Source organism: Peromyscus eremicus, chromosome 4 (assembly GCF_949786415.1).
Source record: "Peromyscus eremicus chromosome 4, PerEre_H2_v1, whole genome shotgun sequence".
NCBI lineage: Eukaryota > Metazoa > Chordata > Mammalia > Rodentia > Cricetidae > Peromyscus > Peromyscus eremicus.
Window position 1 is genome coordinate 119,034,975 of NC_081419.1, and position 14,870 is coordinate 119,049,844.

Here is a 14,870-nt window from a genome sequence, read left to right on the forward strand (position 1 = left end):
GTTCTGACTCCTTCGTGCTGGCACTGTACAGCTTCCAGAACCTGCATCTCATTGTCCGAGGCCTTTGCTGTGCACCAGAGCTTACTTCGGAGCTTCATGTCAGAGGCTAGAGAATCTGGAGAGGGTGATAAAGAAATGGCCCAGCAATGAAGAGCATGTACTGCTCCTGCAGAGGGCCTGAGTTCAATTCTCAGCTCCCACATCTAGTGGCTCACAACAAGCTAGAATCCCAGCTTTGGCCTTCATGGGCACTTGTACTCAAGCACACCCCCCCCCCCACGTACACACACGTATACCTCCCACACATACACAAGCACACACACATACACCACACACACACACACACACACACACACACACACACACACACACTTTTAAAAATCAGAAATGAAAGAAAAACAGGAGAATTCATGTTTGTGGGAATAACCTCAAGCCTATGGCAGAGGAGTGAGTAGACCAGTACCCATGTTCCCTCCCATCTTGTGGATCTGAGATGCTTTCTCTCTGGCTTGTAGCACTTTCAAAGGGGCCCAGTGCTCTTCACTTATTTTGGCAGCTGACTTGACACATATCTCTCCTATCCTACTTCTCTATTCCCTGGCACGTTCTTCCTGGGATCGCATCTGTCAGCCAGTGGTGCTCAAGTCTTCCTTAGGAGCCATTCCTGACCCCTAGCCTGGGACAAAGTGAATGCCTCTCCCGACACTTGATAGTTTTAATATGGTACATTTATGCTTGAAGACTGCTTAGTGGAGTTTAAGGCTACTGACTTTACTCTTTGTTCATAGTTCTTAGAGGATTTTTTTCTGCTTGACATCAGTTTTAGTTATAGGACCCAGGTCAAATAAGCTATCCAGATAACTTGATGAACTTTGAACCCTTTCTTAAGTGTTGTTCTGGTAATTTTGGCCAAATGAATACATGTAGCTACCCTAGAGGTTTTTTATATTTTGGAGTTGAAGCAATGGTTTATTGGACTGTCCCACACCTTCTCTGACTAGGGGTGCTTTTCTGGCTAAATACCTAAGTTCTAATTAGACATCTTGACAATTTTACATTCAGGACTAGGGCTGTTTTTTGGGGAAAACCTAAATTCACGAGCTGCTGATACTATCAGTAGATTTTGAAGTGAGATGTACATGAGCACTACACTTTTCAGAAAGGTCTAGGACCCTAGTTTATCCATGTATAAGGTGGGAATGATGATTTCAAATCGTGCTTACTGAATACCTCCTGTGATCTTGTAGCAGTTTGTTGCTGGAGAGATAATGTTCATACTCTCTTGTGTAGTGTTGTGAGAATCAAACTCCATAGTGAAGGTAAAATGGTTTGGAAAATTGAGAATCACTGTAAAAATAGAGACTAGGAGATGGTGGTTTTTAGCTCTACATTGACAATTTCAGAATATCACATTGTATAGGAGTGCACTGTGGTCTATGTGAAAGCCACTGGGCCCAAGAATTAGGTCCTTGTCTTGTATTTACAACCATTTTTCTTTATATTTTTATTAAGATAATTTTAAAATTTAAATATATTTTATTATAGTCTTGCCCTCCCCCAAGTCCTTCCAGATCCTCTCCCCCTCTCTACCCACCCAACTTTAAGTTCTTTCTCAAAAAAAAAAAAAAAAAAAAAAAAAAACCTAACAAAAACCCAATGCAACCATTTTTCTAACCACAGCTAATCTAGCCATTTTGGAGGTGATCTCCCATAATTTCTTTCCTTCATGCCAGGCCACTGGAATGAACTACCAGGTCTGACCCCCTCCATCTCCAATAACCCCTTCATGACCTCCAGTAACCCCCTCATGGCAAGATCAAGCTATCATTTCTCTGTTTGTCTCTCTTGATTTTTCCATGGTGTTGAAGACTGTTAATCTTTCCTCCCTGGATTCATTCTTCCTACTTTTCATTCCACTTGCTCCCTTCTTTCCCTTCATCTCCTTATCTTTTGTTGAATTCTTTTAACCGCCTGCTCTCTGGAGAAACGTTAGGTTCTCAAAGATTTTCTTTTTCTGTTTCTTCTCATTACTCATCACTAATGTATGTATGCATGGTGTCTCCCTCCAGTCATGAAACCTACAGAGACCCCCATCTGGTCTATATCCCAAGGCCTTCCCTGGGATCTCTTTTGTATTCGCTCTTTTGCCTGAGGTATCATTACCAAGAAGCTATATGATTTCCTCCTGATAATCTTATCTGTAGGAACTTCAGACTCAGCATCGCCTAAGCCAGATGGAGAGCCCGTTCCCTCATGTGCCCTTTCCTCTTTGTTCTTTGTATTGACACTTTCATCTCCATAGTCATCCCACCCAGAGACCTAGGCATTGTTATGCTCACCCTCTAACATGGCTTCTGTAGCCTTCTTTTTCCTTCATCTCTTGTTTTATAGAATTTTATGCTGGGGCCCTTACAGGTTACTGCTTTGGGGCTGGGAAATGGTGCCTTAGCTTGGGTAATCCCCAAGAAGCAGATTCTGAGTGTACATTCAACTGCAGTTGGTTATGTGAGAGATGATTTAAGCAAATATGGTGGAGGTGTAGACATTGGTAGGCTAAAGCTGCTCACACTGACTCAGTAGAGTCCATTCTTCCCAGATTGGTGTTAATGGTGTTATATTTGTAGCTTGATTTTAGCTCTTGTGAGAGTATTGGTGCCATGAAAATCATCCATTGGCTACAAGTCTTGACTGCCTCCCTCACTATTATTGGTTGCTAAACATTTCTTATCAACATTGGGTGTAGGGGATTGAAAAACAGAGGTGATAGCCATCAAATATACTTTATCAAGAGATTTGTCTTATAGACAACATTAGTTTATTCACACGGTGGGAAACTCTGGAATCCAGTATAGAATGCATACCTCACTGTCATTATTCTCAAGCAATGAAGTATTTATATATGAGTTCCTTACTGTCATTGGATAGGAGACTGCTGTTGTTGGGCCTAGTAGGACTCAGCAGTCAGAGGAAGCCCTCAAACAGTTAGAGTCAAGATGTCTTAAAGGCATCTATGCAGTGCAGAGGAAAATAGTAGCTGATTAAGACACAGGCCAGCATGGGTGAAGGCTGACATTATATTTAGTTGTTAGTGATGCATGGTGATACTCTTTTTTTGCTCTCTAGAACTTGACCTCATGGATCTCATCGGAGAAGATAGAAAATGGATGGTGGGGAGGAAGCTGATGCAGGTGAATGATACACTGACTTCTGAAGATGCAGGACTCCGGAGCAGCAAGAACTGCACTGAGCCAGGTAATAGTGGTGACCTTTTCCTGGCAATGGCTGCCATTTTCCGTGATCATGGCTGAGGATGAGCTGGGTGACATCTCTTCTTTTAATTCTAATCTGGAGAGATTTTAAAGATGTTGAGGGCATATGTTCCAGAAACTCATGTTTGATTCTCTCAAAGGTCTCAGAGCTCAATAATGTGAAGATCATGTGTCTAAAGATGGAGACAGACAGTTGCCATTGTGCTCCCAAAGGACTTAGATCTTTTGATATGGAAAGTGTTTCAAGAAGTCATGTGTCTACTCTTTTTTTTGAAAGATGAGTAGAAAGATCTTTCCCTACTATACCAAGCATCTTAATAATCATTTCTCTAACGTATATGGAAAGAATGAAGATCCTATACTTGTATGTCTACCCCAAAATACTATATAACCTATGGTCCTCAGGTTGGAGGACTCATGGTTACTGTGAGCTGTAACCATGCTCACAAGAAACATTTTCAAAGGTCAGTGAAGCATGTGGAAGCTACCTTAATTATAAATGAAAATGGCCATGAAGGGTTTGCGTGCTCTTGCTGAGTGGATAGTCATGTATGACCTGAAAAGCACAGACAGGTCAAGGACTGGCCTGAATAGACAGGAGAGGGAAAGTACAGGCTCTACTCCAAAGACTCTGTTGGTGAGCTTGTCTGGTAGTCAGTTTTCAATGTATTTCTTCAATTAGCAGCTAAATGGTAAGTGGGATATAGGAAGAGAGGAATCACAGTAGTAGAAATCTCATTTTTATCTCTGTGGAAAGAGTGGAGAGAAATGTGACATGGTGATGAAGACCTTTCATTGAGTTTGTCTATATGCAGGGTTGGTGGAGATGGAAGGATTCTATTTCCTGCCAGTGTGGCTTTGTTTGTGGGGAGAAGATAGGCAATCTTGCTGTGAATGACATTGCTCACTCTATTAGGAATGTCTTCCCCACAGAGATAGGGGTAGAAACTTCAGGTACATTGAAAGCCATTCCCAGGGAAGAAATGACTTGACTTCATAGGTAGCAGCAAAAATGTCTGGGTTGATAAAAAACAAAATCCACAAACTTAGCATCTACGGAGTTGTTAAAGGAGGGTCCAGAGAAGAGATAAAAGGTTTTATGAAGGAGATAAGAGGCAATGAAAGAGAGCTCAGGTGTGCTATCCAGGAAAGACTCTGATGTGCATGTATGGAAATGTTAGCCCACTATTAGGAACAATTAATATATGCTCATAAAACATTACAAATAATGGTTACAAAGGAATATAATGCCAGAATTGATACTCTTACATTACTCATCTGTAGACTAAAGGGACTAGAATTCACTTTGGGACCTTGACTCTGGACTAAACTACAGGGAAGATTTTCATGCCTGAAGCAGAGAGCCCTGTTCACATTCTAGCATGTTGGAACCTGCATTCTTCAACTCCCCTGCCCCACCAACTGTGGGGACCACTTTCTTTCCCAAATGCTGATACTATGAAATGTCTCTAACTACACCCTGGATGATAATATTCAGTGACAATTTAAATCAAATAAATAAGGCTAGAGAGATGGCTCAGTGATAAAGAGTACTGACTGTTCTTCCAGAGGACCAGAGTTTTGATTCCTTGGACTCACATGTCTGTAACCCCAGTGCTGGGAATTCAGTACATTCTTATGACATTTATATGCACTAGGCATATCTATAGTACACAGACATACATGTAAACTAAACACCCATATACATAAAATTTATTAAAATTAAATCAAATGAATGAAAATAACATAAAACGTGCAGATGTTCTTGATGTTCAATTGTGTTAGCCATGTGACTGGTAGCTGCTGTAACTGGGCAGCACAGGTCCCAGAACATGTTTATTAGCATGAGAGGGATTACTGGACAGGCTGATCTAAAACTTCCAGTGGTCTCTGGATACATTTTCTCTCTCACTAGCTCACTTGCAGACATTTCAAGAACTAAGAGTAGATGTATGTCTCCGTGATCTCCATTTCCAACCTTCCAACCTAGATCTTGGAGTCACATCTAGGTTTGAATTCTAGCTTGGAACCTGTGGGCTGTGGGCAATGTAACCAGGTTATCTCAGTCCACCAGCTCCTCAGAAATTATAGCAATTATTCTGATCTTTCACGAGTGAGAATCGGTACTGAAGTCATAGGGTATGCACAGTTTAGGACTGCTTGTATGATCGTAGTTTTGTAAGAGTTGACTTGTAAACTCCTCGTGTTTGCTGGAAGGTGTCCATCTCTCCTTCTCAGGTGAGTCATGATGCAAGGTTCCTAGAGCCACAATTCCATAGCTACTTCCCCACAAGAAATGGTCAGTCGAGAGTCTATCGACTACCCACACTCTCTAGTAGTCCAGAGCTGAGCATCCAGTCAGCTGGACTATGAGAACCAAGTACCATTATCTGTCAAACAAGCGCTGAAGATCCTGTGCTGATAATGAGCACCGTCATCTCCGCTGACCTCTATGACTAATAGTGATGTGATCAAAACATGCTGGGCATGATCAAAACATGACACAGCAGGCTCAGTGCCTTCCTAAGAGGAACAGGTCTTTTATGAGACAAAAATTAAAAGCCGAATCACAGGTAGGGCTGTGATTTAATGTTATAACTTTAATAGTATCATCAGCCCCAATCCATGGGGGCATTCTGAAGACTCCTAGTGGATATCTGAAACCACAGAGAATGCTGAGGGCATATATACATATACATATATGTGTGTGTATGTATATATATATATATATACATACGTACACACACACACATATATATGTATCATGTGCATACCTACAATAACCTTTAATTTAATAGAGATGAATAGTAATGACGACTAATAAAATAGAGCAATCATATCAACATACTATAATAAAAGTTACAAATTGTTCACGTCTGGAATTTTCCACTTAATATTTTTGGACCATAGTGGACTTCAGGAAACCAAAGTAAATGAAACTGTGGGTAAGGGTAGGGAGCTGCTGTGTTATCTCTACCTCTGACTCATTGAGTGGGAGCACTTAGCTGGCGTGAGCTGTGGCGGGTCCATTCACCAATCCTTGTCTGGTTTCCTTTAAGAGGCTCTGAACACAATGGATATCATTGTGCTGGTTGAATACAGTGGATTCAGAAGTCTAAATGTAGGGGCGAGGAAGGGAGCCTGCGGTTTCTGGACTCTTTCCTTTCTTATTTGTGATGCTGACAGTGGCCCTGCATTGACAGAGACGATGGACCGGGGTTCCCTCTGTGCTTGGATGGGGTGATTATTTGCACAGGAACATGAGCGTGCTGGGTGCCAGTTGAGCTGTAGCCATGTGAGCCATGGTGTCAAGGTCATAGGCAGGAGTTAGTGTAACTTGTCCTGAAGCACAGTCTGTTTACCACTTACGTTGTCACATTTTCAGTTCCAAGACTGTGTCCTTGGAAACTCTGCTTTTAGATGCTGTTAGGGGAAGCCTATAGATTTGGGCTCTAGCAGAATTAGGGCGTTTATTTCCTCCTGTTGTCATGGAACTGATTTGCTTCTCAGAGCTCCATTTCTTCAACTATGAAGTAGAACTCCAGCTTTCATCCGTTCCATTACACAAACCCACTAATTCAAAGAAATTTACAGAATAAAGACTAACAAAACTTCTACTCCAAGTTAGCCTCCCGCTAGTAACTTCCTTACATTTACATAATTCCACATCATTTCAAACTTCTTCTCCCTTTCCCTCCCCCCTTCCTCACCTCTCCCTCTCCTCCTCTTCTCTCTCTGCCTCTCTTTCCTTCTCCCTGAAGGTCAACAGCCTAGAACACCCCATTTGTAGGCCATGAGAAGCAAGGTGCAGGGCCTCTGATGAAATAATAGTGTTTTATGTGACTGGTCTGGCAGCATTGGAGTGTCTTACTCTTTATATGATACAAGCCACTTTAATATTATTTTCTGGGCGGTGGTGGCACACGCCTTTAATCCCAGCACTCAGGAGGCAGAGCCAGGTGGATCTCTGTGAATTTGAGGCCAGCTTGGTCTACAGAGTGAAATCCAGCTCAGGCACCAAAACTACACAGAGAAACCCTGTCTTGGAAAAAGCAAAGGAAAAAAAATATATTATTTTAGGCACTCTTTATTTTTACAAGAATGGCATATTTCATCTCCCCTGGTTTAGTAGAAGCCTATCATTTTTTTCCCTCCAGAACTGAGTGAAAAGATTGACCTCCAGGCTCCAATTTTTTGTGCAATTGTTCCAGCTCTCTGTGAATTTTTGAGCCTGTTTTCTTAGCCTGACACTGCCGATTTAATCTGAAGCCTAGAAACAGATTGTTTTTTTGGCAAATAACACTTGAAATTGTTTATTCAGATGACCTATTAAGAGAAATTTCACTTTGAATAAATCTGATCCACAGAAAATTAAGTTAACTTAATGTAATATTGAGGGTGGTGGACAACTGCAGCAGAAATGCATTCTTTATAATAATTCTGTGTACACTTGGCAAAATTTTATTCATACACTTTGCAGTTTGTCTCCTAAAGCCTCTATCACCCCCCTGTTTTCAGTTCTTTGATATTTTAAGGAAATGAGTTTCTTCTTAGGGCACCTCTCTGAAATAAACTTTGGAAGGAGGAAAATCGCTGGAGTGATAGGCTTTGGAGTGAGGCCCTTTGGATGGAGAGGTTCAGCTCATGGCTCACTCCATCCCTTAGCTTAGTTGGGTCTAATGTCTGTAGAGGTAAGAAAGATACCTGGACCTGTGTTGCAAAACCAAGGTGAGGTTGTCCTAAGGAAATGTATCGAGAGGGTCTATCAGATCAGTTGTTTATGGGATGATCAGAGACCACATAATTAGGAGGTAAGTGGTGATCAGAACAGCGGAGGGAAGCTGGAGGTAGTTATGAAGGAAACTGGATGAAGTAGGTTCAAGGAGAAAGTATGGTGGGAGATAAGCAAGAACTTAGATGTAAGTGGGCAAAATCCACACAAGGTTCCGGCTGTGAATAGCATGCCAAGATCCCACTGTTTAGGGATTTGAACAGTAACGCCAGAGCTGACTAGTTTAATGTAGGGCTGGATGTGACCAATGTACAAAGCATGAGAAGGCTCAACTTCTAAGCTTTTACATGAAAGATCAAGATGCAGATCGGAGAAACAACCTACCCAAGGTGATGGAACTGCACCTTTTCCTGCACTGTAGACACTCAGTATGCACAGAAGTGCATAGACAGCCTGAGCTGCACATTATCTAGAATAGAACAATGGGAACATAAATCAGACTCAAAGGCAAACTTCGATTTTTCCAGCGACTACCTTGCAAAAGTAAGGTTGAACAGGTAAAAATTAAAAAAAATATGTTGACTATATTTCTATCAAATACATGAAAACATTAGAAATAACTAGTTGCAATGACCTCAGTGTCATCATTGCTGGTTTTGAATCCAGGAAAAGGTGAAGTTTAAAGACTTAAAATCCATACATTATGTAGCATGAATTGCTAAACAGTCTTATAAAATGAAATAACCAGAGCCAGGTTTTGGGGTGAATGCTGAAAGACCAGAGAAACAGAACAAGCCACCTCACCTCGCCATTCCTCAGCTGAAATTGTTTCCTCGGACTGGAAGCCTCTGTGTCCTCATCCAAATGGATCTCAGCTGAACTGCTGCTAAAAGCCTAAAAGCTTAAAAAGGCTCTAGTTCCTGGTCCTCATGCCTTATATACCTTTCTGCTTCCTGCCATCACTTCCTGGGATTAAAGACGTGAGTCTCCATACCTGGTTGTTTCCAGTGTGGCTTTGAACTCACAGAGATCTGGATGGATCTCTGCCTCCAGAATGCTAGGATTAAAGGTGTGTGTGCCACCATTTTCTGGCCTCTATGTATGTCTAGTGGCTGTTCTGTTCTCTGACCCCAGATAAGTTTTTTAGGGTGCACAATATGTTGGGGGAAACACCATTTCACCACAACATTATTACTCAAGGTCACACACCTTCCACTAACTTCTCTTTGCAGTTGCATTTTTTTCTGCTCTCTGGTGTATATGCATGTTGTATGAGTGTATGTGCTTGTAGGGAGGGTCGCCCATACCCACAGGCACACTATAGAGGCCAAAGAAGGACATTGGGTGTCCTACCCTATCACTCTCAACTGTATTCCCTTGAGAGAGGGTCTCTCATGGAACTGAAGCTTGCCACTTGGACTAGGCTAGCTAGCCAGAGAACTCTCTGGGCCCCTCCCATCTATACCCTCAATGCTTGGTTTCCAGGTATACAGGGCAATGCTTGGCTTTTATATGGGTTCTGGGGATTCAAACTCATGTCCCAGTGCTTATGCAGCAAGCCCTTGTACCCCCCGAGCCATCTTCCCAGCACTGTAGCTGCTGTTTTCTTAATGATTCAAAATAACAGCTGCTTACATTCTTATATGGAGCAAATTAGAAACTAATGTGATCTGCTTTTTAATTTGTGTCAAACGTCTCTGCTGAAGTAGTTAGATGGGGAAATAGCTGCTATAATAACAGATACGAGGGCTTTACATCAGAAACTTTCTTTCTCAGGCAGAATTTTGGTCCATGGCTGCCATTATTGTAAGAAGTGGTCCATGAACTTCTGATCCTAGTGCCTAGGGGCCTATGTATCCCCATATCTGGTTTCCAAGGCCCTGTGCTTCTTTACATTGAGGGTTCAAGCATGGAAATTGGACATAGCAGGATTGATCACTTTCTGTTCAAATTCCACTGGCTAGAATTCAGACACATGACAACTTCTAAGTCCAAGGGAGGCTGGTGCATGGATATTAGAAGAATGTAGAAAAAACGAAGAGAAAATGAGTCTGGTAAATATCTAGCTGAGTCCTACTCCATTCATTTCTTCCAAGGTTTTTTTTTTTTTTAATGTTCTGTATGCTTTTTATTACAATGGTGTGCTGGCTAGTTTTATGTTAATATGACACAAGTTAGTTATTGGAGAGGAGGGCACCTCGGTTGAGAAAATGCCTCCCCTCCATCAGATCAAGCTGTAGGGAAGCCAGTAGGGCACTTTTAAAATTAGTGATTAATGTGGGAGGGCCCAGCCCATTGTCGGTGGTGCTGTACCTGAACTGGTAGTCCTAGGTTCTATGAGAAAGCAGGCTGAGCAAGCCAGGGGAGCAAGACAGTAAGCAGCACCTTCCATGGCATCTGCATCAGCTCCTGTCTCCAGGACCAAGTACTGTTTGAGTTCCTGTCCTGACTTCCTTCAGTGATGGGCCATGGTATGAAGTGTAAGTCAAATAAACCCTTCCTCCCTAACTTGCGTTTGTTCATATTGTTTCATGATAGCAATAGTACTGATAACTAGGATAAAAGGCAATGTATGCCACTGTAGAAAAATCATAATTCAAATCTTTCAAGCTTAGCTTCAGCCCCTGGCTTCACCTGATCAAGGTGATAGTGTTGATTCTTTTTTTTACCCTGGGAAGATTATCACTGAGGTAGAAATTCCCCCAGTTGCAAATCACAGTTTTTCACTGGAAGAAAACAATGATTGTTTTTCTATAGATGAGGTCATTAATAGTATGGAAAGAATCTGAGTTCTGGTGGAAATCCTAAATCCCAGTCCATCGTTTTCAGCCTCTTTGATGTTATATGAGGTTTCTAAATTCTCTGAGCTCCATTGCCTCCTTCTGTAAGGGGCAGATTAAAGTGTCTTCTTTACAGGTTGTACAATCACTAATGGCATGAACTTTGTAGAATTGTTGGGTCCTCAGTGGTCATTATGTGCATGTAATGAGTTTCATCTGCCTTTATCTTCTTTACAGACATGGAAAAAAGGGCAGGCTGACAGGAACCATTTGCAGTCCCTATTTGGTTCTGCAGACACATTAGAACATGGCCAGATATTCAGCTTATTTGAAGGATAACTACAGCATTCAGGCTAGTTCAGCAACAAGGCACCATTCTTGCAGTCTAGCAGTGAGGAGACAGCAGATAGAGGAATTACTCAATGGACTTCTGACTTCAGAAGGCCAAAGAGGCCAGTTTGTAGACAAATAGGATGGAAGGTAGTAGGGGACTTTCTACTTCATAGACATCACAAGTTTAAAAGACTTGGGTTCTTCCAGGAAAGGGCCAGCTATACTGCATTTCTTTTAACTTTGACATCCCTTTAAGACCTTCAAGACATTTTATTGAGACCTTTCTTTAAAAAAAAAAAAAACAACAACAACTATTCTCTAACATAATCTGGTAAGTGGTGTCTGGAATTCTTCTGAAAGGCAGACAAAGGATGATAAACTGTCCTTTGATGTAAGGCTTTGGGGGTTATTTGTAAAGCACATTTGGCTTTTCAGACTATTTCATGTTCATTAGCTTACTGGAACAGTTTGGTCCTTGGAACAAATCCATCCAGCTCAGACCTCCAGCTTAAGAATGGCTATCCTATAATGCCCAGTTGATAAGTAAATAATTACAAATCCAGAGTCACAACTGTGAGTAGAATTTGAGGGATTATTATTTCTAGTCTCCTCCAAATCCCTTCCCTTAAAGTCAGTCTCAACAAACTAGAGCCCTTGGATAAAACAGCACTGTTAACTGTATTTTATGAATAAAGTTTTATTAGAAAACAGTCAAATACATACCCATTTATGTGTGGGCAATGACTACTCTTGTCTATTAAGGCTTAATTGAGTAGTTGCAGACAATAGAGTATACAAAGCTGAAATTATTCTCTGGCCCTTCATAGAAATACTTATTACTGTTCCCTGTGCTAGATCCTGATACCAAGACCTCATGTAGCCTGGAAAGGAGATTAAATCAAGAATGACTTTTTAAACTTCCTCTCTGTACCTGACCCTGACCATCCCTGTGCCACATTAAATATATATAATGTAATCCTCAGTATTAGAAGGATTTGAGCTACATATTTTTCCTTTTCTGTCCCCTCTAGTCAACACATAATTTAAAACTCTTTGTCTTTCAACATTTCTCTGTTCTTGTATTGGGAATATGTTTAAAATTTTACTTTAAGAACTATTTTCTACTGCCTAGAAACCCTTCAGAATCACTGTTCTGGACTGCCTCGCAATCCGTTAGCATCTGCTTTTTGATACTTATTAGTCCCTGTATTTGGTTTTCTCTTGGGTCTAAGAGTGAAGCCTCAATGCAGGATGAATACAGGCATATAAGCCCATGTCATACATGAACAGCTTCACTAAAGCTTGCCTCTCAAGCAATTCCAGATTGGGCAGCATCCCTCACCTACACAAGGAGTCCATAAGAACAGGAGTGGAGTGGTTGGCAGCACCTACTTTTGGACCTAACCAAGGGAAGACCACTTTCTGGCCCCATTGTACCTCTTGATTGGACCTGTGTTGCCTACAGCAGTGATGGTCATGTGTCGCTGCTGGCTAAAGATCAAATGCTAGTTCATGTGTCTAGCCCTGTGGATCTTACGTCTCTCTCCTCTGTCATTTCTGTAACAGTAATATATCCAGGGTTATTGGGGTACTCATTTGAATCTTTCACTCAGAATTCATCTTTTTGCACAGATTACCTCATTGTTCAGATAAAGCCAAGCTGAGGTTTCAGTGTGTGAAGGAACCTCTCTGGAATCTACCACTAGAAGGTGCTAGAATGAGGACAGACTAGCCACAATGATAGTCTGACACTCCTAGCTTTGTTGGTGTGTACTTTTAAGTCATACCTGCAATCTGGATTGGCAAAGAGCACCAATTTGCCCTCATCTACATGTTCTCTGGTGCCTCAAAATCATGAGCAGTATAGGCCTCAGGGATTGCCGGAAGTGGTCATTTCTTGGCCAGATTTGAGATCTGTTAGATCAGAACTTCCTGGAAGAAGACTCGGACATCTGGGTTTTCACAAGTTTTCTGGGGCTTGTTGGATGCACTCAGGTATGAGGTCCCTTAGTCTAGCTCAAGTGGAAGTCACTTGAGGAGACTGAAGTTTATACCTTTCCTTAGGCTCAGAAGCTGGGATGGCTTAGGTAAGGGACTCAGGGCAAGGCCTTAGTGTAGCTAGAGAGTTTCTCTCCAGCTCCTGCCAATCCCCGCCAGTCCCAGAGCCCACTTATAAAATAAACACACTGACTCATATTATTTAAACTGCTCGGCCATTAGCTCAGGCCTACCATTGTCTAGCTCTTACTCTTATATTAAGCCCATTTTTGTTAATCTATATGTCGCCATGTGTTCCGTGGCTTTACCTGTTGCCTCTACATGATGCTCTCTGGATGGCAGCTGGTATCTCCCCTGTCTGCCTTCCTGTCCTTTCCTTTTTTCTCTCTGTTAGTCCTGCCTATACTTCCTGCCTGGCTACTGGCCAATCAGTGTTTTATTTATCAAACAATCATCCACAGCACCTTAGGGTGTAAGGAGCTCTCCTTCCACACTTTGACCTGGAATGTGATGCTCTGAGCCTGGGAGAAGATGAGACCCAGCTTCTTCCCAGAGGCTCTCTGCAGTTTCTCCAGAATCCCCACATCATTCTAGGCTGCCTGCCTGAGGGATACAAAGAGGGCAGAGCTGAGTTATGCACCATGTGAATTCAGATACAGAAACTTCCCTCAGTGGGATTCCTGTGGCCAATAGGCTGATGGCCTTCTTTATAGTCTACTTAGGGACAAGGCCCTAGCTAAGTTGAGAATCGTGTTCACATTGCACTTCAGAGAATCCATTAAATATGAATGTGTCTAGTTTGTTGTATGGCTCTTGTGAGTCTTCTGATATGATCCCATTCATTTCTATGATAGAAAAATAAAATCTCTGAATTAAATATGAACAGCCCCTTTCAGAAACACAGAACAAAAATGATTTTATGCTAGTCTAGTGTCTTATCTGTCTATATCAAGACCCAAAGCTCATCCTTTGGGCTTCTAGTCCTGGTCCAGCAGTGAGACTTCAAGATACCACACACCTTTGGGATTAGAGACAAGGAGTCGAGGAAACATGACAGGCTACAGACCACTTAGTACAGCAGACCGTGCTGGAAGAGATGGGTTTGGGAGCCAAAGAGTAGGCTGGATTTGTCAGTGGTTTTGTTAATCATTTGTCTTGGAGTCATGAGGAAACCTGAAGATAAGGGATGCTCAATTTTTGTTTTGTTTTGTTTTTGTTTTGAGACAGCATTTCTTTGTGTAAGAGCCCTGGCTGTCCTGGTACTCACTCTGTAGACCAGGCTGGCCTCGAATTCACAGAGATTCACCTGCCTCTGCCTTCTGAGTGCTGGGGTTAAAGGTGTGCACCAACATGCCAGCAGGATGTTCACATTTTATATCTCCTTGGTACCACTAGGGATACAGGCATGAATCCTATAAACCTGAGTAGGAAGCCTGACTTTGACAATCATACAAACCAGCTATTTAACATCTCAGGGACTCTGATTTCTCCTCTGTGCAGCAGAGACGATTCACAGGAATGAGTTTATAAAGAGCACCAAGTACTTTACACCCAGCACATGCTCAGCGTTGAATAGATGCCCATTTCCTGGGCACATGCTGTGAAGATTCTAAGTGATCTCACAAACCAGGACTCAGTGAGTGACACATAAGGAACTGTGATTACTATTCATGCTATTGATTCTTTTCTCTGACTTGGGGGAGATGAGAAGCGAATTTGACAGATGTTAATATAAAAATCCAGGAATGAAATAGAAAT

At 41.9% G+C, this 14,870-nt stretch overlaps 1 protein-coding gene across 1 annotated transcript in view; it reads left to right on the forward strand.

The window, feature by feature from the left end:
• Slc24a3 (solute carrier family 24 member 3) overlaps positions 1-14,870 on the forward strand; it is a 485,481-nt gene that overhangs the window by 66,522 nt on the left and 404,089 nt on the right. Inside the window, exon 2 of the mRNA XM_059261565.1 lies at positions 3,124-3,252. Coding sequence (XP_059117548.1) covers positions 3,135-3,252 — 118 coding nt within the window. The 5' untranslated portion in view covers positions 3,124-3,134. The remainder of the gene's footprint in view (positions 1-3,123; positions 3,253-14,870) is intronic.